This window comes from Harpia harpyja, chromosome 4, assembly GCF_026419915.1.
Source record: "Harpia harpyja isolate bHarHar1 chromosome 4, bHarHar1 primary haplotype, whole genome shotgun sequence".
NCBI lineage: Eukaryota > Metazoa > Chordata > Aves > Accipitriformes > Accipitridae > Harpia > Harpia harpyja.
Genome location: NC_068943.1, coordinates 74674943 through 74701388, shown reverse-complemented (window position 1 = coordinate 74701388; position 26446 = coordinate 74674943). Strand labels below are relative to the sequence as shown.

The 26446-nt window shown below is 36.5% G+C and overlaps 1 protein-coding gene across 4 annotated transcripts in view; it reads left to right on the top strand.

Annotated features, from left to right (window-relative positions):
- Positions 1 to 26446, top strand: part of UTRN (utrophin) — a 391603-nt gene that overhangs the window by 349102 nt on the left and 16055 nt on the right. For all 4 annotated transcript variants that reach the window (XM_052784810.1, XM_052784809.1, XM_052784811.1 and 1 more), the window contains 7 exons: positions 271 to 428; positions 2769 to 2935; positions 5430 to 5541; positions 14253 to 14389; positions 16027 to 16065; positions 16314 to 16379; positions 18857 to 18922. In XM_052784810.1, the coding sequence (XP_052640770.1) occupies positions 271 to 428; positions 2769 to 2935; positions 5430 to 5541; positions 14253 to 14389; positions 16027 to 16065; positions 16314 to 16379; positions 18857 to 18922 (745 nt within the window). The remainder of the gene's footprint in view (positions 1 to 270; positions 429 to 2768; positions 2936 to 5429; positions 5542 to 14252; positions 14390 to 16026; positions 16066 to 16313; positions 16380 to 18856; positions 18923 to 26446) is intronic.

The window sequence follows — 26446 nt, the reverse complement described above, 5'->3', positions numbered from 1 at the left end:
TGCCATGTACAGTTTTATTATGCAATGCCATAAGAAGCCATATAGTTTCATTCATTTGGCCTTACTTTTCTCATTTGTATGGTTACAGATCAAGAAAATGTAGTCAAAGTAATCAAGATTAGATGAGGGTCAACTATTGTAAATGGGACAGTGGCCATCTGTAACCATGACTGGATTACAAAAGTTATAAAGCTCAAGCTGCAGGGTTAGTCAATAAAAGGGGGTGTACACAGAAATGAAATGAGCCAGTGCCTCTTGTCGATGTTGCAGATCTCTTCAAGGAGGTGGCAGGCCCCACAGAAATGTGTGACCAGAGGCAGCTGGGCCTCCTGCTTCACGATGCTATCCAGATCCCGCGGCAGCTTGGGGAAGTGGCAGCCTTCGGTGGCAGCAACATTGAACCCAGCGTGCGCAGCTGCTTCCAACAGGTAAGATAACAAAGACCTTCATGTGAAAAAGATGGTGTAAAAAGAAGAGAGGAATTTTACATGGTGTAAAAAGAAGAGAGGAATTTAAAAACATCCATTGAGTTCTTGAACAGAAATGAATTTGCTTCTGCAACTAAATGTGGGAAGTTATTGTGAAAATGCAGCTGTAAAAGATGGTTTATGGTTTAGGAGAGGATCAAACAAATTACATTTAGCAAAAAGAATATATAAATCTTTGTGGGTTTGACAATATTGGCTGCTCTAAAAGCTGTTAAAATTTTTGTAGCAGCCAATTATTCTGCTTTGCATTGTTCAAAGCAACCTGATATTGTGAGAACAACATGCTTTTCCCTGCTGGAACAGTTCTCAACAGAACAGGAGAATGATGTTGATAGTAATTTTTGACCTTGTGCATCAGGAAATTATTTAGCATTATTTTACTGACAAAAGAGCTTGCAGTTGCACAAAACTTCAAGCGTAGTCATTTATATATTGTGAGCCTTTATGCAGCAGATCAGAACATGGAATAAAGCTGTCTTACAGCCTGCTGTTCAGCTCCACACTACATGCAGGGGGTTAATGAGGCTGCAAGGAGCGTCTGTCTGTTTAAAGAAGATGAGAATTAAAAAGACGATGTTGTAATGGAACACAGCCTAACTCAGACTTTGTCAAGGATGCCTAAGGCTCTGTTTGCTAGTGATAACTATACTGCTTGAGTGTATTATTTCTGTGAAAGTGGCTGCTTTGAGCATTGTCAGAAATTGTATATGGATTAAAAATTCACTATGGCATATATAAAAGTACTGACTTTAATATTTCTGATTTTATTGAATTGAACATTAAATATTATAGTGAACTTTTAGCGCATTTTTCTTTTGCCATTCTTTCATAGACATTTCTACATTTTCATCCAGTGCTTTGAAAAATTCACTTGTGCTAGCATTTTTCAGAATCATTAGATTCATTTCTGGACTCTGAGATGATTGGAATTGGAAGAGTGTTTGTCCAGATCATGAATAATTTGGTAGATAATTATGGAAGCTGGTTTGACCAATTAACCATGTAAAACTTCCCCTGAGGTTTTAACAGTGCTGCTTCAGACAATAAGGGATGGTGTTTGACATACCTATCGCTGGCCTCGAGTGGTTCAAGTCATACTGAAATAAATTATTCATTTGTTAGTGGTAGACATTTTCTGTCACAGAGGAATGATCTTTATGTCCCTCAAGGATCTGCCCCATCTCCCTTGCTGTTCAATTATGGGTGAGGGGTACTGGCAAGGTAGCATTTAAATACTTGATATGATACTATGATTATCCTGATGATGAGGTTGCATCCCTCATGTCACATGAATAGCTCAAGTTCAGTTCATGGTTGTTAAGAGAGCACAGAGAAAGTGTGCAGCTGCATGGCAGTTATCTCAGCCTAGTGAAAACAAGTACTTTGCTGGTGGGAAAAGCATGTTATTCTCTTTTTTTCATGCTGCTCCCTGTTACTGGCAAAAATTGACTTGGATTATGAATAGATTAAGAAGCCTAGTATTGCTTCTCGTCATGTGTTACTATTTAAGGATAACTTTCATTTTAAGTTATGTTCTGTCACTTCCAGTGAGCTCAGAAAGATGACCTCTGTTCATATTGCTGACAAGGTTGATGAATATAATACCTTTGCATCTAGGCTCCTCTGGTGGTTACAACTTAAAGAGAATGGGGAAACATGTTTGTTTCTTAAAACAATTATGCTAATACTTTAGCTCTGCTGTATTCTTGCAGTGATTGCCCATAAGTGGCAGATTATTTCTCTCTCATTATTTATTTATTTACCTGTTTATTTGTGTGTTTGTTTAATGTGCTAACTTGAAAGAATACCATGGGCTCAGGATACAATAAAAAAAATTGTATGAGTCTCATGGCAATTAGTAGACACATGCAAGTACTACTGACTTTTAGTGGCCTGGCATCGATCTTAACTCAAAAGACAGCCATGTCTTTAGCATGTCTGAACCGCAGAATGTGCTTCCCCTTCATGCTCCCTTACTTCTTTCTCAAGTCCTTTCAGTGCAAAGATGGCTTTACTATGGACTCCATCTTTGTTACCATCTGTCTACTGTATCACAGCTGGTTAGTCCTGTGTATTCTTACTAACTTGTTTTCTTTATCCGCATTTTAATCAAGGTTATTTCTTGTATCCTGTAATTGGTTGTACATTAACCTGGCATGGAAAGGATTGACACAGGTTGTTGGTTTTTTTAATTGTATTCTAAGGGAAAATCTGCTTGTGTGTGTGTGTTGGTTTGGTTTTTTTCTTCTTTGGATGTGGTGGTTTTTTTCCTCTCTACAGAACCACAATAAGCCAGAAATAACTGTCAAGCAATTTATAGATTGGATGCGCTTAGAGCCACAGTCTATGGTATGGCTACCAGTTCTACACCGCGTGGCAGCTTCAGAAACGGCAAAACATCAGGCCAAGTGCAACATCTGTAAAGAGTGTCCAATTGTTGGCTTTAGGTAAGAGGAGGGGAGTTGGGTGCAAGGTTTCTCTGCAAATATCCACACTTTAAGTCTTCCAACAAGTACAATTCTTTCTGTTTGTTTTTCCACCGCTTTCCTGCTTGAAGATGGGATCTGCCACCCATGGTGAGGCCACGGTGTGGCCTGAGACAGTGCATTTCTGGCTCCTGCAGTACTGCTGTTAGACACCCAATGGCCCTGTGACTGACAGGTGTGCAGGGTGGGTTGTCATCGGGTGTTTTGGCACCGATGGGTCCAATAGATAGCGTATGAAATATAAATGCACCCCCTGTGTTCTGTAAGCACAAGACCAAAAGGACCTGATCAGTAAGAAAAAATGTGGGCTGGCTGGCTGCTCTCCTGTGTAAGGCTTGGGAAACTAACTCATGTCAGGCAATATTAAACACCTTTCAACAGCAATCTTTCCCTGCTTAGCACAAACATTGATATGTTACTGTGATGAGACTTGCGCAGTTCCTGTCTAAAGCATCAGACATAATCTAACTTTTGTCTGTTCAAAGGAAGCTGTGATTCTAAGAGAAAAAACGACACCAGGGATATTCTCCATGTTATCCTCCTAAACTGTGTGATTTTACTATGAATTAGCATCATGGGGCATCAAATAGTTGGTACCCTTAGTGAGTACTGTTACAACTAACTTTCATTTGTGAATGGATTGCTCCAGTATATAAAATGATACAAAAAAAAAAAAAGTAGGGACTAGAGCTAAACATAACTGGCTTTTTCCTCTGCTGTGGTCATGAAGTCAAATGTATTATTTAGGAATGATACAAAGCAGTCTTTCTTGTAAGTGATTCTAAGACTTTTCTTTAGGTATCTAGGCAGATGAGTAATTTTTGGTCCCCATGCTTTCTGTTTCTCCTTCTTTCTGTTGTTTTAAAGGATAATAATATGAATCCTGAGGTCAGGTTCATCTCGTCTAGCTTTAGGCATGCTGACTTTAGCCAGTCTTATAAGATTGAGCTAGCAACCCTCCTCTTTTACTATAAATATAGGTATATGAGTACTTCCAAAAGTAATTAATCTGATCAAACTTTTTTGCCTGTCTTAAGAGGAGATGAAATTCCTCTAAATGTTCCTATTTTTCTTAATTAATGCTTGAGGGAGCATAGGGTGACAAAGCTTCAGCTCAGATATCTTTTAGATGCCTAAATTGGGGCTGATGAATCTTGTCTGTACTGAAATATTTTGTGTGGAGAAGGAGGTCATAGAGAGAGAAAAGAAGAGAAAGGAAGACAAAGGAATGGCTCATTCTAAATAATTTCTACAATGAAGTTAGAGATCTGCAATAGCAAAAGCATCTAGCATCTTAGCAGAAGGTAGATGTGGCCATTCAATACACAGACTCTGAGTAAAGATTATAAACAGTAGCATCAGCATCCTTAAAAGTGAACCTTTACGTTTATAGAAATGTATTCTCTTGCAAAACAAAACATAAAACTCAGCAGGGGAAAAATGTGGATTGGTACTGAAAACTGCTTTCAGGAAGCAATTTAATTTAAACTTTAACTATTCAGTAGCTATTCACTTTGGTTCAGTTATCTCATTTTAGTTTCATACAAATGATATAACCTCTCCAGTCAGAACAACCATACTATAAAAAACAGTGGGCGGAATCTGGAATTGAATTGTTACGTTAGTCAGCTTTAGTTAAAAACAAAAAGAATATCGTGCTCCTGGTGGCTGCATTTAATACAAGGGATACTGTATAAGTTTGTTACCTTGTTTATACATATACATGCTCTTAAAAAAAAGGTACATAAATCAATGTAATTTTTAAACTTAATTTTATATTGTTTTTATAATTCATGACTTCTCAACTTTTATTTTCTGAAACACGTTTAGAATTTCTGAGCATCAAAATGGTGTACAAACATTTAAGCTAACTGGTAAATGTAAAAACATATAAAAGCAAACCAGTCTGGTTTATAAATGTTTTTTCTGAGATACCATCTGAATACTAAAGAGAGGAAAAGAAGAACTAAAGCAATATAATTTTAAGTCAGTTTGAACTTTAAAATTATAAACTGTTCATCTATGAAGCTGATGCCTGTAAGATTTTTTGCTTGAAAGCAACTTGGGCAACAGATGCTTGACACTGGCTCTCTATATGGCTATAGAAGGCGGGAATTTCTTTTAAATACTCAATGAGGTGACCTGTGTAGTGTAGGAAGGTTGTGAGTGGACTATGTGGGTTTCCTGTGTCCTGTGGAGCTGCTGGAGTGGCAGCGGTGCCCCTGGGTCTGCAGCTGAGGAGTGTTGGCTGTGCCGTGTCCCGGTCGCACACACCGCCGCGCTTCAAGGTGCTTTCTGAGCTAATCCCAACAAACTCATTATGTCCTTGTGTTGCTGCTGCTGAAAAGCAGATGACACCATTTCAGAGAATAATTTGCCTTGTGAGGCTTAATGACAAGTAAATATTAGAACTAAACTTAGGAAGCTCTAATCACTTTGTTTAATGTTGCCATAGGTACCGGAGCTTAAAACATTTCAACTATGACGTCTGTCAGAGCTGTTTCTTTTCTGGCCGTACAGCAAAGGGGCATAAATTGCATTACCCAATGGTGGAGTATTGTATACCTGTGAGTACCATTTTACTGACTGTCCTAAGGAATTGGGTTTGCATTATTTGAGGTCTAAATTTTTTTCATAGTCTTCTGTCACCTAGATATTCTGCCAAGATTTCTTTTTCATATGTTTAATAGGGCCTGTCTTCCTGCCTTTCTCTTTTGAAGTCATCAGGGACTTTGCTAGTGCTGCTGATTTTATGTGAGCAGTGTTTGGGTTCTGTAGAAATGGGTAGAAGTATCCACCTCTGAGAGAACTTGAACTTTACTTTCGTTTTGTAAAAAGCTGGAATATTAAATATAATTTCTGTACTTGTATACTTGCACGTGCACACACACTCTCTCTATAAGTGTGAGAACTTGTCAGAGGAAAGGGACTCACTTTACTATTGCTATACCATAGTAAAGAATATTTAATATTCTAGTAATGCAGTTTAATATTTTTAAAGGTGCATGATCTTTACTTTCATGTCCAAGATTTTCTTGCTTCGTGAAAACGTGGTTGGAAGGATGTCATGTTTCATTCTGCCGAGTAATTACCGTTTACTGGGATATTTAAAAATTGGTGTGTAGCTGAAAAAAAAATAAACAGAATTGACAGTTTCCATCCAAAAATGGTGTGAGGTTTGCCTGCAATAGCTAACAAAAGTTAATTTTACAACACAGTATCACTTTTTTTTTAATCTGATAGTTGTTTACAACCTTAAGAATTGTAACTCAGTTACAAATAAATTAGTAGGATAATTGCTATGTAATTTAAACGACAGTGGTGAAAGGTCTGTATGCTCAGAAAAACAAAGGCAGACCAGAATGTAACTAGAGCTGATGAAACAGAGCTGATTTCCAATAATGTTACAAGGTTCTGTGGGTTCTTTTCTTAGCAAAAAATTGAGTTATTTGACTGTCTTTTGCTCTAGTAGTTGGGCTTATTACCTCTGTTTTCCCTCTCTTTCTCATCCAATGTGTCTCCTGTAGCAGAATTCAAATTCTATTAAGTAGTGTTTTCATTTCATTATGATCAGAAGAAACCATGAGTTATGTTTATTTATTTTCATTAATTCTATAACATGATGTTAGGATTTGATTGATAAATTGGCATGCCAGGCTACATTCTGAAGAAAGTTATTGTTGTTTTTCAGCCAGTTCTAATGTTTCTTATATTCTGCCACTGTTTTTCACATTTTGCCTTCTCTTTTCAGAGGTCCTTTTCTGATTTTCTTTTATACTGTTTTTGTGGTATGACATAGGCCTGGTTTTGCCCACACTCACATGATTGTTCTAACCCTCAGGATCTGGAGGTCTACGGTGTTTCCTTTATTAGACATCATTAAAAATACAGTGATACTGATTGTTTACTTGCCTCTTTAGCCAACGTAACCCAAACAATCTGAACATGTTTGAGATGTATTTTTATTAAATTCACTTTTTTTTCTTTTTCCTTATAAAGTTCTCTCAAACCTCATCTTTACTTTATATCATGGTCATGGAATAGAAATGTTCTTTGTTAATGCCTGTAGTATACAGAAAATTCAGAAATGGAGGTCTAAGGTGTGTCAAAATAGATAATGCTGCCGGTCCACAGAATAAGATACCCTTCCTGTTGCATTAGTCAAATACAGATTACATCTGGTATGGGGTATTGTACTGTCCCTAGAACAGGATGGTATATTTCTGATGACTTCCAGGCTTTGTCTGAAACAGCAGATTTGATATCTGTGAGAAATTCTCAGTTCTTGTTAAACATGTTCACATAATGTAACTGTGACCCGTTTCATTTACAAGTAACGACTGTCGTACAGAAAAATATATTCTGGAAATGGCAGGAATCCCCACTGTCCCTGGGACTAGGGACAGCTTGTATTATAATGAAGATTTCTGTTACTGCTGCAAAAAGAATATAGTTTAAAAGCAATATTAAATGCAAAATAAGGTAACTGAAGGCAAAAGCCCCATCTTTCCATGAAATATGGGAGGAATGAGGTGAATCCACTGTGGGATAATAAGGGGAATAAGATGACATTCTTGATTAAAGTGAGTGAAGGGAAGGCAAGTGTATAGGAGGTATAAGAAGGAAATTGGGGCAGTTTAAGGTAGAGCAGAATAAAAGAGATGGCATATAATTTAGGTGACACATAAAATTAGAGGTCCAGCACTGACCCCCATTAATTTGGAAGTTGAATATGGGAGCTGGAATTTTTTCTGGGTCCTGCTGTAAGTATACTCTGCTAGCTCCATTTCTGTAAAAAGAAATTACCCATTATATGAACAGACTTCTTATATGCCTCTTTGACTTCCATAATCAGTACCTACATGCAATCCATTTTTAACTAATCTCATCTGATTTAGGTCAGGAATAAAGAATTGATTTCACATAAAGAATCCAGTGTTATTTATTATTACTAATTGTAATAATGCAGTATGGTTGCTGTACTAATTTGTTGCTAAACCTCTCTAAGTATTGAACTCATTTAATGCAATATAATAGTCAAGAATTGCAAAATTCTTTGCAGTAAGTTAGTAGAATAGCTTATATGTTTAAATGGAATAATGCCTGAAAAATAGCATAGAGCTGGGTCTGTGAAATTAAAAAAAAAATAAAAAGAAGATACCAAAGGCCAATGAATTGTTCCTTAGAATCCATTATATTACAGTACAGGTAGTGTGAATAGGAAGAGTCCATCTACTCTACCTTTTTAACCAAATTCAAAGGCTGTTGATGTTAAAACGTTACTTTTGTGGCCGGTTTTCCAAAGCAGAGTACAAATACATGTACTCATCCAACTGCATTAATAAAACCTAGCTTCTCTTTCTTTCTGTTAATGTGTATTAATACATTTATACCAAGAATACTACCAATAATTAGAAAAAAAATGCTTCCCTGGTTAATAAAGTTGGTATTTAGAACTGGAGCTTAGTCACAGATGGAGGGAAGACCTTTCAGTTGTCTTCAGGTAAGCAGTTCAGTCTAGGGTATGAAGGGATTTCTCAGAAGCTCAGTTACTTCCACTTAAATTTAAAATAATTTGGAGAATGGCTTAAGGAATCTGTTTTTAAAATTAAATTTGCAAGGGGACAATTCTCTGTTTTAATGAGTTTCGTGATACTTTCATCAGGTGAGAATTGCTTCATAATTTCAGAATAGAGCCATTTACACCAGGTAGTTATGTGTACTTATTGCATCCTAATCCGTAATGCCATGTAGCATTCATCCTAGCTTACAATTTAGTTTTCTTGATCCTAGAAATGCAAAAATTCATAATAATGACTTCGGTCATGTCTTTTTTCTTCCTTTTGGGATTTAGAGATGGGTGGGGTAAGGAACTGAAAACGTTACTGTCTCTAAGTAGTAGAAATGCAAAGTTAATGTAGTTACTTTTTTACCTTTAAATAGTCTTTCTCTGACAAAATTGAGAAATAGGATTTTTAATGTAGAATTTTATACAGAGATGCGTAAAAATTTTGTAAGATTTTTATTAGCATCTAATTCTGGAATACTCTTACATAAGTACCTACATGATTTATTTTTAGCTTTTTTGGAATGGAAATTCTCTCAGTAGTGTTACTTGTGTTATATTAATGTGGCTTTCTATACCAATGGGTCCTTTGAATTCCAGATGGAAATAGTTAGTGCATCAGTTTTCTTTCTCCAAACTGTTTCCACTTCGCAACTCCTATGTTCCACAGTAAAACCTTAAAAGCAGCTTTTCTAAGGTAATGTACAAATATCAAATCAGCAGTTCTGAAAATTTTCTCATTGCAAGTAATCTTACTTCCTGACCTCAATGAAAGTATAATCGATTTTTGTTGTTCTGTGGCACTACACTTGCCTGGCACAGCTCCTTATTTTGGGAACTGGTTTTTTTGTAGCCTTCCTATACAAAATGATGGCAGCAAAGGTTAACCCCTTCATCTTCCAGATAACTAGAATTTTATTTCCCTGAAAGGGCTCAGAACATTATAGGCAAGACATCAGAAATTATTGGTTGAATGATAGTTCACCCTAGACCGAAATGTTTTTTCCAGGCACAATAAAGCTTATCTGCAATAGTGCCTGTTAAGACTTGTCTGCCAGGTAAGTCATCTGAAAATCTAATTACTATTGACATCCAGAGAAGACAGATACATTCCTGAACATTAAGCAGCCTCAGTGTTTTATAAGCAACAAACTGGCATAAGTAAGTCAGTGGTTTGATCTTGACATGCTTATCAATGTACCGAGCATGACACTTCGCTGTTATCAATATGGGATTGTTCTGTGGGAAGATGAAAGAAAACAGCAAGAATGGTTGAATCTGGCTGTTTCGCATGCAGAACATTGCTTCCAGCTGTGGAGTTCAGAGATTACTCTTTGCCTTGAGAAGAATAGCTATCTGGTCAGGGTAGTCTTTGATATCTAGCAGCTGGGCAATGTGCTTTCCTCTAGGTCTCGCTCTTAACAGTTGCTCAGATAGCTGGCTTATGTGATCTGCTACCCTTTTGCAACTTAATTTGTTAAATTTCATTAAATTCTGAGGTAAGTTAGTTACTCTTGAAATTACAGCTTGATTTCATTGGACTAAACTAAAATACACAGACAATTTACAATTCATCTCTCCTCTTGGTGAGAAACTGCTATGAAATGCCCCTATTGCAAGTGGTCCCAGAAGGGTAATCTTCACAATGTTACACAGTGCATACATCACTGATGTGGCAGTGACAGCCATAAATACAGTTGTTATACCTTTAATAACCTAATTTTTGTGCTATGCTATCTCATGCCGCTATCAAGGGACATGAGATGCTTTTTAAAGCTTTGTTGAATGAGGATGAATGTATGCACTTAAACATGTGTTTAAGTTATTGGTGAACTGCATTCTTAAGTGTCAATTTTTAAAAAATAATTGGAGGAATGAAGTATCTGTCTCTTTACCCCACATCCTATGCTGGGGAGTTTCCCAGCCTCCCAGTGGTACCTAGCTGACAGCTGCTTTAAGATGCAGCTATCATCATACCTGCACATACTGTAGCTGTTACCATAAGTAGGTCTAAGAATTTTGTTCTTCATTGAGAACAGTCAGGCTCATGGTACAGCTTCTACCAGATGTTACAGATAAATAAAATGTCAAGAAATAAAAATATAGAGATGTAAAAAAGTTTTTTTTTTTCTTTTTAAACTGTGAACCTTAAAATTTACTAAAGCATTTGAAGAGTATCAAATGGTATCAAATTCAAGTATCCCTACTAGAGCTTCTATTAAAGAGTAAACTAAAGTCCTTTTAAATGACATAGATGTTCTTTTATACTGTAAATTTTGCACCACTGAGCATGTCCTATTAAAGAAAATATATTTTCTTGGAACTTGCTTGATTATTGTGTGTATTGAATGTCTGGGTCCATTTCTCTCCAGCTTCCTCATAACTCATGAATGTCTGGCTGGGGTTAATGACAGCATTCATTAGTGAGGTTCACATCTCTTCTTGGAATCTGTTTCTATGTGTATATTAGAACAGCTCTTTGGTTTTGTGTTAGACATAGTGTAAGAAATGTGATTAAGAGAATGATGACTTAGGTGCAGACTAGTCCTTTACGTAGGTAGGTGCAGTGAAAAGAATGGGAAATTGTTTGGGCTTTCATTATCACTTCATTATTTTTTCTTTGAAAAAAGTGAATACTGAGAAGTAAATACAAGAAAATGTATGTATTTATTATAAGTATTATATTATTCACGTTATGTGTTTTATGTATTTATGTTTATTATAATTTTTATACATTTTTTAATTTAGAGCTCTCCAACTGGTTTATTACATTCTTGGTAGTACTTTTTCCCAACAAAGATTTGTTCTATTTCCAATATCTTAAAAATATATACCAACTGTTTTTTTAACCTACATATCAAAACCATGTCTCAGCATATTCTGTTTTTTCCACTGCTTTCCATGTAAATCCCAGTTTCTTAAATTTGTGTTGGTTTACAAGGAATTTTATCTGTTTTTAGTTTGTGACTTACAACTCCATTTATGCCTGGCTGGTATATTGAAGAGTGCTAATACCAGTTTGTCAGTTGTTACAGATTTTCTCCTTGAGAGCTTCTGCTACAGATGGTTTTTTACTTATTTATGTGTGTCAGCCATGGATCTTAGTTATTCCCTCCTGAACTTTGTCTTGTTCTAAGAAATGAGATTTTAAATTGAGTTTGAAAGCATGGTCTTTTGGCTAAAATTTTCAGTGAAGGAAAGATCTTTTTTTTTTTTCTTTGCTTTTGAAGTAGTTTTGTAACTATAGTGGTATTTGTGCTATTGACTTGTGTGCAAATAGTCAAGATGTCATGATGCAAGCAAGTGTACAAGCTGCCTGTTGGTTTTAATTTAGTAGATAGATTCTACACAACAGTACCAGGCTATTCTTTTTCGAAAGTAAAATGTTATAGTACATCTCTCTTGGCATGATTTTGGATTGGATTGTGTAATGTGGTTATATGCAAAAAACGGAGAAGAAATACTTCTAAGAGTTGCATCTTAGTTGCATGTAAATTAAAATAGTTCTTCCATATCTGCTCAGATTTGACTGGTTAGTATTTATTGTCTTCAGTCAGTACACAGTCATATTGGTCTTTCCAAGGAACTGGGTCAGGCTGTCAAACCAAATAAAGAGTACACCAGAGGAAAAGTTTGGCAGCTCAGTAGACATTTATTTCTGCAATGTGTAGGTACTAAAACTTTTATTCCTTGGCCTTGGGACAGAGTTCCATCTGCTGGAGTTACTGTTGTGTGAGAACAAGCAGCCCTTTGGGCTGCCTCATGTTCCTTGTTTGGATGATGCAGTGACTGGAGCAGATGCTTTCCCAGAATGATTTCGTGAGCCCTCCCTGAATTTACCTGTCTCAAAATTCAGAGGTTCAAACACCTTTTAATCCCAAATTTGCTCAGTTTCCTGTTACTTGTAAAATCCACATGTGAGAAACTCATAACGAACATCAGTTGGATTATCTACAACGTTTATTGCTCGTCTGATCTGCATTAGAATTTGTAACTGCATATGTTATACATACATTAAAATACGTAGTTGAATAGGAAAGTATTTTTATGTTTTGACAATAGAGAATAAAATGAGAGAATAGTTTCCCTCACCTGCTTCTAGGCCTCTTTGTAGTATGTAATGGAAAAAATTTACAAAACTGAAAAGTCTTTACTCTGTTTTCCCTATGGATATCTATCTACTTTGGCATTCTTTTATGTTAACAGGCTTCTCCCAAAGCAGAGGGTACAGAAATACAATCTGTAGTTTGTTACAGGGTTTGGGCTGGAAATCTGTAGAAGCCATTGCAAATCTTCAGCTAATGCAGGAGGTGAATGGGCACTTCTTCACTGCAGTTGCCAGAGGAAATGCTTAATAGTAACTGCTACATGTGATAGGGACCATTCTGTTTAAGTACTCAGTATAGTCTATAAGCACATACACTTTAAAGACATATCATAAACTAGTGTTTCTTCCTGCAGATCTCTCTATTGCCATTTTCACCCTGTATTTTATGCCTTCATGTTTTCCTTGTATCCCTGCTTTTGTACCAGAATTAAACTGAATAGTATTACCAAAGCAGTGCTGCCATTATTGCTGTGATTATTTCCAGTTAAATTGATTTTTAAAAGCAGTTGCATCAATTTTAATTTTGTTCTAAAGAACACAATTAATGTCATGTGGGGTTGAGGGATGGGGCTAAGCACTTCTTGGTTTTGGAAGAGGCTGCATCAATGGAGACCAGTTAAAAAGCTGGGGGATGGGAAGGCGTTGTTGATTGTAACTTGTAAATTTAGACTTGAAGAATCTTGTGGATAATTTTTGTACTAGTCTTATCCTGTGATAGTAAGGAGGTGACTGAATCAGTCTGTGAGTTTATTACTTCAGGCACTAATTGTTCTTATCAGGCCTGCCTCTGACGTGGGGCTTTGAACAGTGCCTGTACAATGGCTGTCACTTCATCTGTGGGGTTTTTTTGACTCTGGAATGATACAGAATGTGGCAGAATCCTGTAGGAGGAGATCTGGCAACTTGAGAAAATGCTCATGAAAAACTTGGCCATTGAAGCAGACAACGGTATAGCACATACTGCTCCCATCTCATGATAAAGTTTTCTAGTTTAGGTATAGAATGGGAGGCAGGGAGTATTTTGTGGCACTTTGTGAACAGAGAGGGCTGTGTTAGGTTTGGGTTTTTTTGTCGGGTTTGTTTTTGTTTTTTTTTTAAACAAAGCCATTACTGTGTAGCTATATTTTCTCAGCAGACCCATTACAAGGGTTTTTCTGTCTGTGGGGTGAGTCACAAGCTTCATGTGTATGAGTATTCTGTCAAGATTGCTTTCAATGGCTAAGGGTATCCCCCCTGTATCTGACAAACTGATTTGCCTTTTTTTATTTTTCTGAAAAATTAAATCTTTGTGGTTTGTAAGACTGGTTATAAATATTTAGCTTAAGACTTGAACCTGTTTCAGTTTTTCTCTAATTTATAAAGTAATTGGTAAATCCAGTGCAATTATTGCTGGGAATTTGAAGCCTTGCTGTTTTTTCCAGTAGAAGAGAATTTGTAGATGCATTATCATTATTATAGTACCATATTTCAGGACACTAAAAAGGCAATTTTAATATCATTAACATTTTAAAGTTCTTCCTTGTATCGTTTTTCAGGACAGTAGCAGTACTATTATCTCAATGCTGTTTAGCAATGTTCAATTTAATTTCTTTTAACTTTTTAAGACAACATCTGGGGAAGATGTACGGGACTTCACGAAGGTGCTGAAGAATAAATTCCGGTCAAAGAAGTATTTTGCAAAGCATCCCCGACTTGGTTACCTACCTGTGCAAACAGTATTGGAGGGTGACAACTTGGAGACGTAAGCTTGATTATAGAGTAATTGGTCCTGGGTCACTGGCCTATGCCATTAAAAACAAAAAAGTGAAACCTGAGAAATAATCAACAGCAGCTGTAGAGCCTTGTGCTGTATTATTTTCTATGAATTGTTTCACAGTATTTGAAAATCTTGCCTGTTTTTGAAAACGTAATATATTTTATACTTTGATTTTTGTAAGCATTTTATCATGAAGCCATGGACTTTAGCAAGTAGTGTTGGAGGGGGCTGAATGGCTGTTTTACAGAGAACACTTTTATAGCTTTGGGGAGACTGGGCTTTAGGAACTGCACTGCTTATTTAGTTACGTCAAGGTCCCTGGAGTTAGAAATCTCTGAGCCAATTAGGTTGCTACAGGCTTCAGAAATATACGTGGCCTAATAAAAGAGATCGCTCTCAGTGTCTCCACAGGATTATTTATGGTGCTGGCAGAAATACTCCACTTTATTTACTTACTTGGTAGTTGTCAGCAAAGGACACTCTTAGAAGAGCAAAATGAAGATGTGTTGACAGGGCGCTAGAAGTAGTTTCATGGATTGACTCTCCTCGATGTCCTGGAGTCTGCGGCACGACTGTATCATCTGAACACAGCACTGCATAGCTCACAACAGCAAATGTGAAGCTTCAACATATACGCTCTGCTTGCATGCAACAGCCAGTGCCATTGTTCACGCTGTTACCATGATCGGAGGACTGTGCATTTTATTTACAATAAACAAACAAAACCTGCTCATTAGCAGTTTAAGAAACAGGAGGAAGTAATCTGAAAACTGGCATTATTGATGGCCTGGCTTCGAAGGAAGCAACACACATTCAAATGTTAAAATGTTACTCACTGGGGCTGTCTTCAGCTGCCACCAACACAGGAAAGCAAATCTGCTTTGATGTGATGAAAGTTTGCCAATGGTGCCAGAAATTGGAATGTCAAAGCTGTAATCACAGGTCAGGATAAAACTCACTTGGTCCAGTCATGTGGGAAATATACAGATAAATTGCCAGCATCATGCGGAGGAAACTATTGGTATTGGTTCTCTCCCCTGCAGGTGGCAAAACTCAGAAATACATTTCTTTAAATAAAAAAATAAAGAAAATAAAAAATCCTAAATAGTTACTCAAGTGTCAGAATGTAATACAATATGTATTTACCTCTGATTATTTTTATGCAGGCAGAAAATAAGCCTTGATAACTTTGACTTATGGTGGTTTTTTTGTTGTTGGTAGTGTGTTTTTCCCCTCGATTTTTTTTTTTTTTTGTAAATGTATTTTCTAGTTAGTTTAAAATGAAAGCTCCAGTACTTGAGCAGAATTTAAATGAACCGATTATGGTTCATGAACTGCAGATCAATCAATAACGCTGATTTGGAATTTTTTTAAAAATTGATTTTTATTTAACAAAATGAAGTATGTAAGTCAGTCTCCTGTCTCTCCATGATACATGGCAGTATCTGTTGCTGTCTCTCTTCTACATCAATTGTTGCCAATTCAAATGATCTAGGTGGGTTGCTGGTTAAAATATTTTGTGTTTCTCCAGCTTTCTCTTGCTTAAATGGCACTAAAGTTTTTGTTTCATAGTTTCTTTCTTTCTTTCTCTCTTTTTTTTTTTTCTTTTTTCTTCCTTACAGTCCTATCACTCTCATCAGTATGTGGCCAGAGCAATATGAGTGAGTATGCAGAACCCCTTTGTCTGGAAAGCTTAGTATACTGGTTGTTTTCTGTTAGCTCAGTTGCAACTAATCTGATGTGCATGAGCTTTAAGGCATGGCTGACTCAAAGCAATAACCCCCTCAGCAATATTGTGAATTTATTTATTTGTCATCAGTCTAACGTACTTTAAAAATAACGTTTTCTATATCATAAATTGCTTTAGACACCACTAATTTTATTTTATTATTTTTTTTTTGTAAACTAGTCCTTCCCAGTCTCCACAGCTGTTTCATGATGACACACACTCCAGGATAGAGCAGTATGCTACTAGGTAAGAGTTTCTCACCAGTTCACTGCATTTTGTGATTGATTGCTGCAGATTTTAATATACTCTACTGGTTGGACATTACTTATTAAAAAGATATAATTCTCTGTACTCAGAAGTAAGTGAAATGTTTTTAAATCATTAGCTTCTGAATACAGTCCTTAACTGTAAAAGAGATGCATTAAATCCATCATCTGTCATACAGAATGGAAACTGTTGCAGAATTACTGTGTGTTATTCCTAAAATGTACTGTTTTCCTTTTGTTTCTTCATTTTTAACCTTTGAAATAAACTAAACTTGTTGGGTATATAATTTTTCCCTGTAGGATTTTAGATCCAGAGTTTCATTTTCTTCTGTGAAAGGTTGACATTATGCATTACCATTAACTTTTAGCAGAGCATATAATAATTACAGATGCTTTATGTTCTGGCTTTTATGGGGTCCCCCTAGTCCTTTCCTGATAAAATGTCTATTCTGCTAAGTCCATCTCAGTGCTTCTGTGTTTTGTTGAACTCTCTTCTGTACATTCAGGGCTGGTGATGGTTAAGCACCAACCAGAGATACCCTCTCAAGAATAAGTAACCACCCAACTTTTAGGCAATGAAGAAATTAATCCATATTACTATGGGAACTGGCTTGGTTTTGCTTTGGGTATTTTTATTGTTGTATCTGCTCTCCACAGCTAATAAACAATGTTAACTTCTTCAGCTTTTTGAATACAAATTCAGAGCTTATGTCATCCTCAACTTCCCCCCCCCCCCCCCCCAACAATGAATATTTTCATCCTTCATTAGTAGCATAGTGTAGTGCTTTTCAATTACTTGGAACATGTCATTCATATAAATCACCCAACATTTCTTTGAATCTATAACTTAGGCCATGCTGTAATCAATTGAAACCCATGGAACAAATAAATTAGACTTCTCTAGAAAGATGTGAGAATTTTCTGTCTCCCTATGTCCTTTTTTCAGACTGTGGTGCCACAATGCTGTGGCTTTCTGTGCCCAGATGAAGCTCGAACTCTGGACTCACATTAAGGATCAAGGGAGATCCTAGGTGCAATACCTGTTTTCGCTCTCATCCCCCTTGGCTCCTACCAGTTCTGCTCTGGATTAGACTTGCCCGAAGGAGGGCCGTGCACTGTTCAGGACTCTTTCAGGATACAAAGCTAAATCTGTACCTGCAATGTGCAGACATTGGTTAGCAAAATCAGAAACTTGAAAAATACTAATTACTACATAAGCAAGCTGTCTAAAACTATTCAAAATGTTTTTCCTCTAGTAACAATCTAAAAAATGAAGACATAATTCTGTTACTTTCACATATTTTTTATTGTCTGCTTTCAAGTTGGATCTTTTATTATGCATTTTCATCCAAGACTTAAAGATGCTGAGCTAAGCAGCATTACAAAGGTGGCTTGTAAGCATGTTACCATGAACTAGACCTGTTTGAGATGCCCCAGAGCAGAGATGATCTGAATGTCTGTAGTCACTTAGAAGCTTGTTCTTCACTTCAGGGGAGGTGTTGGAGCACAATGTCCCACCCCAGCCATGGTGGGACAAGGTGCTCAAACAACATCCTGTGTGTGCTTTTGTTTATCCTCCTTCAACCCTGAGAGATATTAACAAATGTACAGCTGGGCAAGCTTGCTCCGTGCTAAAACAGAGTTCCCATTTCTTTGGGGCCTTGCACACTGTTTTCAAAAAGAAGTTTGAAGATGTCTGTAATAATGCATAACACACTTGCAAAAATATGTGTGAAATTAAGATATCTTTATAGTAAAGGAAATAGCTGTATTTGGTGCAGTCCAATGTATATGCACAGCATTGAGTGTTCTTAGATTTTTGTATGTGTGTCTTACATACATAAGGTATATCTTTCCTAGAAACTTGAATATACAGAAAATTTCTGCTGTGATTTTAAAGAGCTGTATGGCCTTTTATGTATAGAGTATAATAATCCAGTCCTTTTAGATTAATTCCTTCCAAAATGAGGAACCATAGGCAATGACTCCCTGTAATTACACTGGTTTTTTGTGTTTTCCAGGACTTGTCTGTCCACAGTGTGATGTTATTTGCCAAGCATAATTTCAGATGTTGCATGTGCTATATTTAAAAAGTACTCATCCTCTTTTGTTAGTCCAGCTTTATAAAATTCAAAAAGAAAACCATCTGCGAAAACATCTCTTTAACTAATTTTACCATGAGAGTTGTGGTGATGCTAATGATAATTATACTAGTGATAGAAAATATACTTGTTCCTTGTTGCTTGGCAAGTAGGATTAGTTAATCATAGCACAAGTTTCTCATAAAAGTCCTCTGGATTATAGGGATTTGTCACAAAATCTAGGTATTTATTCCCATTCATGTATACCAAGATTGCCATACCTGGGCTGTTTCTAAGAAGAATTGATCTTCGCACTGCCCCTGTTTCAATTGTGCAACATGTTCTCTGAAAGTCATGGTCTTTCCCTGCCTTTCAGGCTCGCGCAGATGGAAAGGACCAATGGCTCCTTCCTCACGGACAGTAGCTCCACCACAGGAAGCGTGTAAGTAACTCATACTCATTAAGGCTGCCAGGAACTTTGAATATGTGCATGGTATAATCTTCATAAGTTGTAACACAGGACTTAGTCCCAGTGAAAGTAGCTAATAAGTATGACCCCAAGGGTGCCTGCATGAATTTCATTATTCCAAGCACCAATTCTAGAAATTGGCAATGTTCATTTGATGTTGTAAGGGAACTCTACATTTGTCAGCCATTCTGCTTCAAAAGTGAGGATGTTTCATGCGACTGGAAAAAAGTCACAGCTCTATAGGTTCTAGTTTGTATTCCTTTTCTGCTTTTATCATAGCATAAAAGAAAAGAAATCCTTCTATGTCGAAGTGGACAACGGAGTGGGTCAAAAGCTTGTGCTAACTCCCAGGACAATTTTCTCATTGAAAAAACATCATCTATATTTTGAAGGTTCTGCAGAGCCAGAACAGTGTGGCTACTTCTTGTTTATATTTCAGTTTGCTGGCTGCTTATCCATCTGTTTGTACTTAGGTATATAAACACAGTCCTACATTAATATTATCAACACCATTTTCTTTTTTGAATTATGTGTCACTTTTATTGTAAAAACCTTCATTAAAATGCATTGATGAACCTGGAAAGCCTAGAACCCCTGGAATTACTGATGAATTAAATCTGATTTTTTTCAATCTAAAAATACATGAATGATTTAACCTCACTGTATCATCAGTTCTATTAATTAAATCAGTGTAGTGGGACTGCCTCTTTTAAGTTATTAATGAATGTCATCAGCATTTTTAAAGAGGAAGCAGAAATTGTTCAGCTGTAGTTAGAAAATGCTGTTGTTCTCAATAATACTTTCATTTACTGTTTTAAAATCTAATCACGAAATTATTCTTCCTATGAATGTACTAACAATTTGAGATTTAAAATACTTTGCTTTGGGAAAGCACAAGTGACCACTATTAAATGTTTCCTCTTTCCTGCTTAATTAACTCTATTTACATAACTAATAAAACTTTTTTCATGTGTAACTGTTTTCATGAATTTCTGTCATTGGTACGCTCACCAGTGAGAGAAATGCAGCCAAAATATTCCCTTTTGATTCCCCCCCCCCCCCAAAAAAGCAAACATACTGTCATTTGGCAGGAAAGCTGAAAACTTGAAGGCAGCTAAATGCTCATACACTGCATTGAGTTGTTTATTTTGCAATTAATGAGTCTACTCATATACAAAGACCAAACAACCATCCATCCCAATGGTAAAAGGGGGTGTATATGCTTAATTTTTACTGGCAAATTAGCTGTTGATTTTAATGCTATTTCCCTGCTCACCTATAAAAATGACCTTTATTTTAAGAAAAAGAATGAACATGGTGAACTTGTGTACCAACATGTGAGAGGGACCTCTGAATTTGGGTCTCAGTCCTGTTGGCAGAAGGGGACTGTTACACAAACAAAATACGCAGAGATTTAGAGGCCAAGGAGGTCAAGAAAGTAACTTTGTACCCAGTGGCACTTTCTGTTTTATTTGCAGATAATAATGCATGCTTTTGTTAAGGTAAATAGTGAAGTACTCACAAAATTCTGAAGAATTTTAAATTTTGGAGTTAAACTGTTATCATAGAATCGTTTAGGTTGGAAAAGACCTTTAAGATCATCGAGTCCAACCGTTAACCTAACACTGCCAAGTCCACCGCTAAACCATGTCCCTAAGCACCACATCTACATGTCTTTTAAATACCTCCGGGGATGGTGACTCAACCACTTCCCTGGGCAACCTGTTCCAGTGCTTGACAACCCTTTGGGTGAAGAAATTTTTCCAGGGATCTACAGAGCTATGAAGTTTGGATTCCAGTTTGGATCATAAGTTTCCTACAGCTGGAACGCTGGGAATTTAGGATTATAGCTCAGCTCTATTCTTATTGTTTAAATGCAATTTAACATAAAAATGAGAATAGTGTAATCATTCTATATAGACTGAATTTGAAGGAGCAATTTGAAATTTGGATGCACTTTTTTTCAGCTTGGATGCCCCTGCTGTAAACCTGAGCAAAATCTCATTTTTTTTATGGTATTCTTTCAAATATTCAAGAGATGATTACTGGTTTGGAAGTCAAAGTCTGTGCTTCTCATAATTGGAGTTCTGTTCTGTGATCTTATTTTTATTGATCCTCAAGAGTCCTTCAGTTTACCGTGAACCTGGAACAGAGGCATAGTTGCACTTAATATTGGAAAGTTACTGCTTTGATCTTGTCAGGTTCACAAGCTCATCAACAATACTTTTAACACTCTTCATGCTCCAAAGAGTATGTGTAAGAAGTCTTCCACATTTGAGTGACAGTAAGAGAACTTTTGCTATCAGTTAAACATCATGAAGGTTTTTTTGCAGGAATGTTTTGCAATATGCCATTTGATTAAGAAAACATTCTTCAAAGAAATTTCTTGGGTTTTAACTAACCTGTTGTCTTGAATGTCATTATGACTTTTTCTATCTCCCTAACTAAGCTTTTCTAATCCTGCCCTTCCCTAAAGGTATGTGAATTCTATTTAAAAAAGCATTTTTCTCAATTGGAAAAATATTTGTAGATAGCAAAAAAAGTCATAGTCTCTCCTGTAGTATGTCCAGCTTCTTAACAAACATTCTAATGCTCTCATGCATGAGTTTTCTGGTATAAATATGTTGAATAAAAATGTCTTTCCTTTGTGTCGTCTTCTCCATGCATTAGGGACTTCTAAATGTTTAGGCTAGACTGTTGTGATGAATTTTCTTTGGCTTTAATTCATGCAAAAACATCTTTATCTTTATAGCAGGCTGGCCTCTTCACAAGTGAAGATGAGCATAAGGAAAAAATGAAGTCTTTGCAAATTAAGTCTTTGCAACAAAGAATGATAAATAGTGTCCCTAACAGAAAGCTGTGCCTCACAATTTGAGAAATCATGGTGTAGTAGAATGAAAAGACAAAAAAAACTGTTAGGAGAATAGGACAAGAATTTAACTTTATTATTCCTGTAATGTATGAACTATCCTATCTAGCCCATACTGACGTTCATTGCACTGGACATAGTACAAATACTTTCTGTATAAATGTGAATATTTAATAGCTGTTTTTTGATTAATGCCTTTGCTATCAGGTACCTTGATGCTTGCAGCACTGTTGATGCCACTTCACACTCATCTGAAGGCAGAGTTGGAACATACCTGAAATTGTATTTGTTAGGGAGCTGTGCACTCAGGTGCAGGAGTAGGAACAAGCAGTGAAGGCCAGTGGTACTTCCAGCTGGCACTGCCACTCAGTGTGCCGTAAGTCAAACTGGAGCCCCAGTATGTAGTATCTGAATACTTTGACGTGATACAAGTGGTTAAAAGGCATCTTGTCACAATGAGAAATTAGTTCCCTGTGATGATAAAATTAGGAGAAGAACAAGTAAGTTAAAGACAAAGCATTTTGGATTACCTTTCTGAACCTTATTTTAATATTTCTCATAGCATCAGTAGGTCAAGGTACACTTTGTTTGGACTAGAATGCATGGTGCTTAGTATGAGAGCCCCAGGAAAAATGAAAATGTTCGATGAAGGAGGTTCACAAATACCCACATCTCACTATCTGAAATCTAATATAACAATCAGTTTTCTTAATCAGATAAAATAATACACTGATAAAAAGTGACCGTCAGGAAATCTGAATTTTTCTTTCCACAGTGTAGTCTTGATGTAAGGGAAGTTATATGCAACATTATTTGCCTCTTGCTTCCTCCATACATAATGCATTTTTTGCAATAGACCTCTTGAAAATATACGTCCACAAAGAGAATAGGATTTTTCAAAGGCCATTTTCCCTGGGTTTATTTGTTAGGGTGTTCTTTTCCTTTGAGATGTACTTCTTTCAAGTCTGACGTCCTGAGATGTCATTTTTACTGCTTTCTACTGTGGCGAAATGCTGAAAAGAAACTGCAGTCACTGTTGCTGAAGGACTTTGTGTACTTCTAGCTTTTTCTCAAAGCATGCGGGGAATTTAGGAGAATAACTGCTAAGAAAGGATGAGGAATTTATTCTGATGTTGTGCTTTCATTTTGGTTGCTGACTGCCATCTCCAACCAGTTCTGCAGAAGACAGTCCCAGATTCTCAAAATGAAAGTGTTTGCATGGCATAGTGTGTGTCACTCCCTTAACACTGTAGGTCATTTTGAATCCCTGCCCTGGGACTCCTGTGCTACTCATGTATCTGTCTTAATTACAGTTGTGAGGTTTGTTGGTGCAGGTTCAAGGTTCTGGTTTTTCGAACTAGTAATTTTGCAAGATAGACCAGAGGTGGAACAGATGATAAAAATATGCTTTTCCTTCAGAGGACTTCTTTTATCAGGCACTTCCTCCAGCCTGTGAAAAAGCCTGCTGTCAGTTGCAAGGTGTGGTGCCTAAAAAAAAAAAAGTCAATATTCACAGTCTGTCCTGTACAGTTTCTGAGACTGAACCAGTGAGAGAGGAGGGAGATAAAATTTTCTCTGGACTGAATAAGTGGGAGTCCAAAACATAAAATTATCTGTATTTAGCTGTGTTGATCTCACCTACTGGACCACAATACAGTCAAAAGTATCTAAGCATTTACTATGTAAACTCTTTCTTTAAGGGGTTTATAAGTTTTATTAAAAAATGAGGTTACACCTAATGGAAAATCTTGACAAAATCTCAGATTTAACAAATTCAAATAAATATAATAAATCCAGCTTTACAGAGCCCTATATAAAAAAAAAAAAATCAATTTCAGATGACCTACCTAGTTGTTTATAAACTAATTCATCATCTTAAAATATAGACAGCAGCTTTTTGATGCCAAATTAAAATAAGCAGACTAAACTACTTGATCACCGGAACCTTTCCTGACAACATCAACACCCTTGCACAAAAGAAGGCTGTATGCGTAGTTACGCTGTGTCACTTCATATGTAAACACTGTTTCGAAACCTGGATGATAAAGCTGTGTTCTCTCTCTAGTCTGCTTTAACACTCTGTTTCTGTTCTTGCTGAAGATGTGACATGGAATCGCCAACACTCCCAGCTTAGGGCAGCCGTTTTGGTCACAGTGAGGGGATTCTGCACGTTTTGCAGGGCTGTAGAAGCCCTGCTGTGTACTGCAAAGTTGAAGGCCCAAAAGGTTTTACATCACTTGGGCAAAAATTTAGTTGTAAGGGGTGGGGGTTTTTTATGAAGATGGTTAAAGGATGGAGAAGTACCATGAGGTTTTCGATACTGCACTAGCCTTTGTTTTAGTTTTAACTAGACTAAATGCAAAATAACAAAGCGAGTGATGATGAGTTTCCCTGAGATCCCTCAAGTAATGGAGAAGTGAAAGCAGTTAGAGGCTTTTTCTGTAGGTGAGGAGAAAAAAAAGGAGCACTATTCTGTTTCTTTTTCAGCTAACACTGTCAGATATCCTCTATATTTTTGAGGCACTTAAATGCACATACAACCCCAATTATATTTTAGTTATATAATTGTATTTAATGAAAAATTCATTACATTTATTCATTTGCATGGGAAGATCCATATTGTCATTTCTTCTGATGAGTGTAGTACTGACTACAGCCAAGACAGATAAGAAATAAGTGAATCTACATTATTTCCTTTAAACTTTCTACTCATTGTTAAAAGCGGAAGAACTCACTAATTAGGTTCCTTTTTCAATTTTACATGTAAACTTTCTGCAAACCAGTAGTTAATCACAAAAGATAGGATGGAGGAAAGTGACATGCAACCAGAGCTCTGTGGAAGGATCTCTTCATACCTGACTGTTTTTAACCTTTATACCATAAGTGAACTTATATGGAATAGAATGCCATGAACTTTTAAAGTGGATAGAACTGTCACAGGCTATAATTTTTTCTTGTTTTGGTTTGGGTTTTTTAGGTATAGTGTTAGTTGATGCACATTTGTTTGATTGTAGTAGTCTAGATTTTCAATTCTCAATGACAAGTCAGAAAATGGAAGACCACATTATAGCTTTGGGTAGATAGTGAATAGTTATCCTTGAGAAGAAATAGTTTAGTGTTGTCTACCATAGGATTAGTCTTCAATAAGAAGTTTGTCTTAAGCAGTACTACAGAGAACCAAATCGCTTCGCTGCATGATAGAAGTACTTCTCTAAGAGAGAGTCACCAGGAATCAGTATTTATTAAATCTGTCGTCGTTTTGTCTTGCTCGTGATGCTTTTAAATGGGTATCGATGTACTGAGCTACCAAAAGATCTTGGTTCAGCAGGATAAAATAGGGTCTTCCATTACACAAACAGTATGTTTCCAACTCTCATTTGCTCCTGTCACACGAATTTGCTCCCATTACCCCAAGAGCTTGAATTTATTTCTGAGAAAACCCCAATCCATGTGCATGGCCTGTAAAACAACTGATGTGTTTTACTTGTATGCGTGTTTATTTATAGATTATTTGTCACCACAGAAATAACTTCTGTTTCTTCCAGGGTATACTTTTATACTTAACTGGCTTAACTATTCATTCAAATGAGACTGTACATTTGGATCTTTTGTGATGAAAGATGTTAAATTGACTGACAGGAAACTTAAAAAAGGCTCTTGAAAAGCTCCATTACACTTTTACTTGGAAAATAAATACTTTGCATATAATGAACATCCTATTTTTCGTATGTGCTTTCAAAGGCAGTCCTTGAGGGTACTTTTCATTATGTCAGACCACAATCAGTTAATAGCAGAATTCGTAGCTACTTCTTTCCAACAATAGGAGGAGAAAGGTCAGCACAAGAAATATTTTTAATATGAAGAAGTCTCTTTTCTAAATGATATCTGAATATGTGTATATATACTGCTCATGGCTTTTTCTCTGTGTTGTTGACCATGCTTTAACTGTAGAATATCTTTAGGGTAAAGTTTGTAGGGACAATACTTCACAGTATCATAAGGTATGCAGTCTTTGTTTTGTAGTCAGACAGAGAAGAAAATTTAAGGAGGGTTTTCTTCACCGTTCATACTGCTGCCCCAATTTCTGTCTTAAAAAGATGAATAGTATATGTTTTTCTGCTGTTGATTTATTCTTCTTGAGTAAGCAAGCAAGTAAACTGTTTTTAGGACATGGTATCCTTCACTTTCTATCCATCTGACTTTACTTACGGAGAAAAGCCAACAACGGGGCAAGAAAGGCACACCTATACAAAAGCAAACTCATTTGGACATTATAGCATAATTGAAAGTGTCAGGACTTCTGTATCTCCTTACCAGAAGGTAAATTCTATGCGAGTCAGGAGGAGGACAGTGTTATAGCTTATTTCTATCCCTCAATCTGTAAGGAGGAGGAGATCTGCTACCCCTGAAGAGTTGCAAGGTATTGCATGTGTATATCAAAATGGGGAAAAAAACCCCTGGAAATATAATGCTAATTCAAAACCTATAGCATTATTTTTGCAGCACTGTCATTCCCTTTGTGCAGTGCACAGTGTTAGCTAGATACTTGATGATTTGTTACTCTATGACTTCTTGGAGAATTCTGTAGGGATTTTTTCTCTCTAATTTCATTAGGTAAATTGAGCACA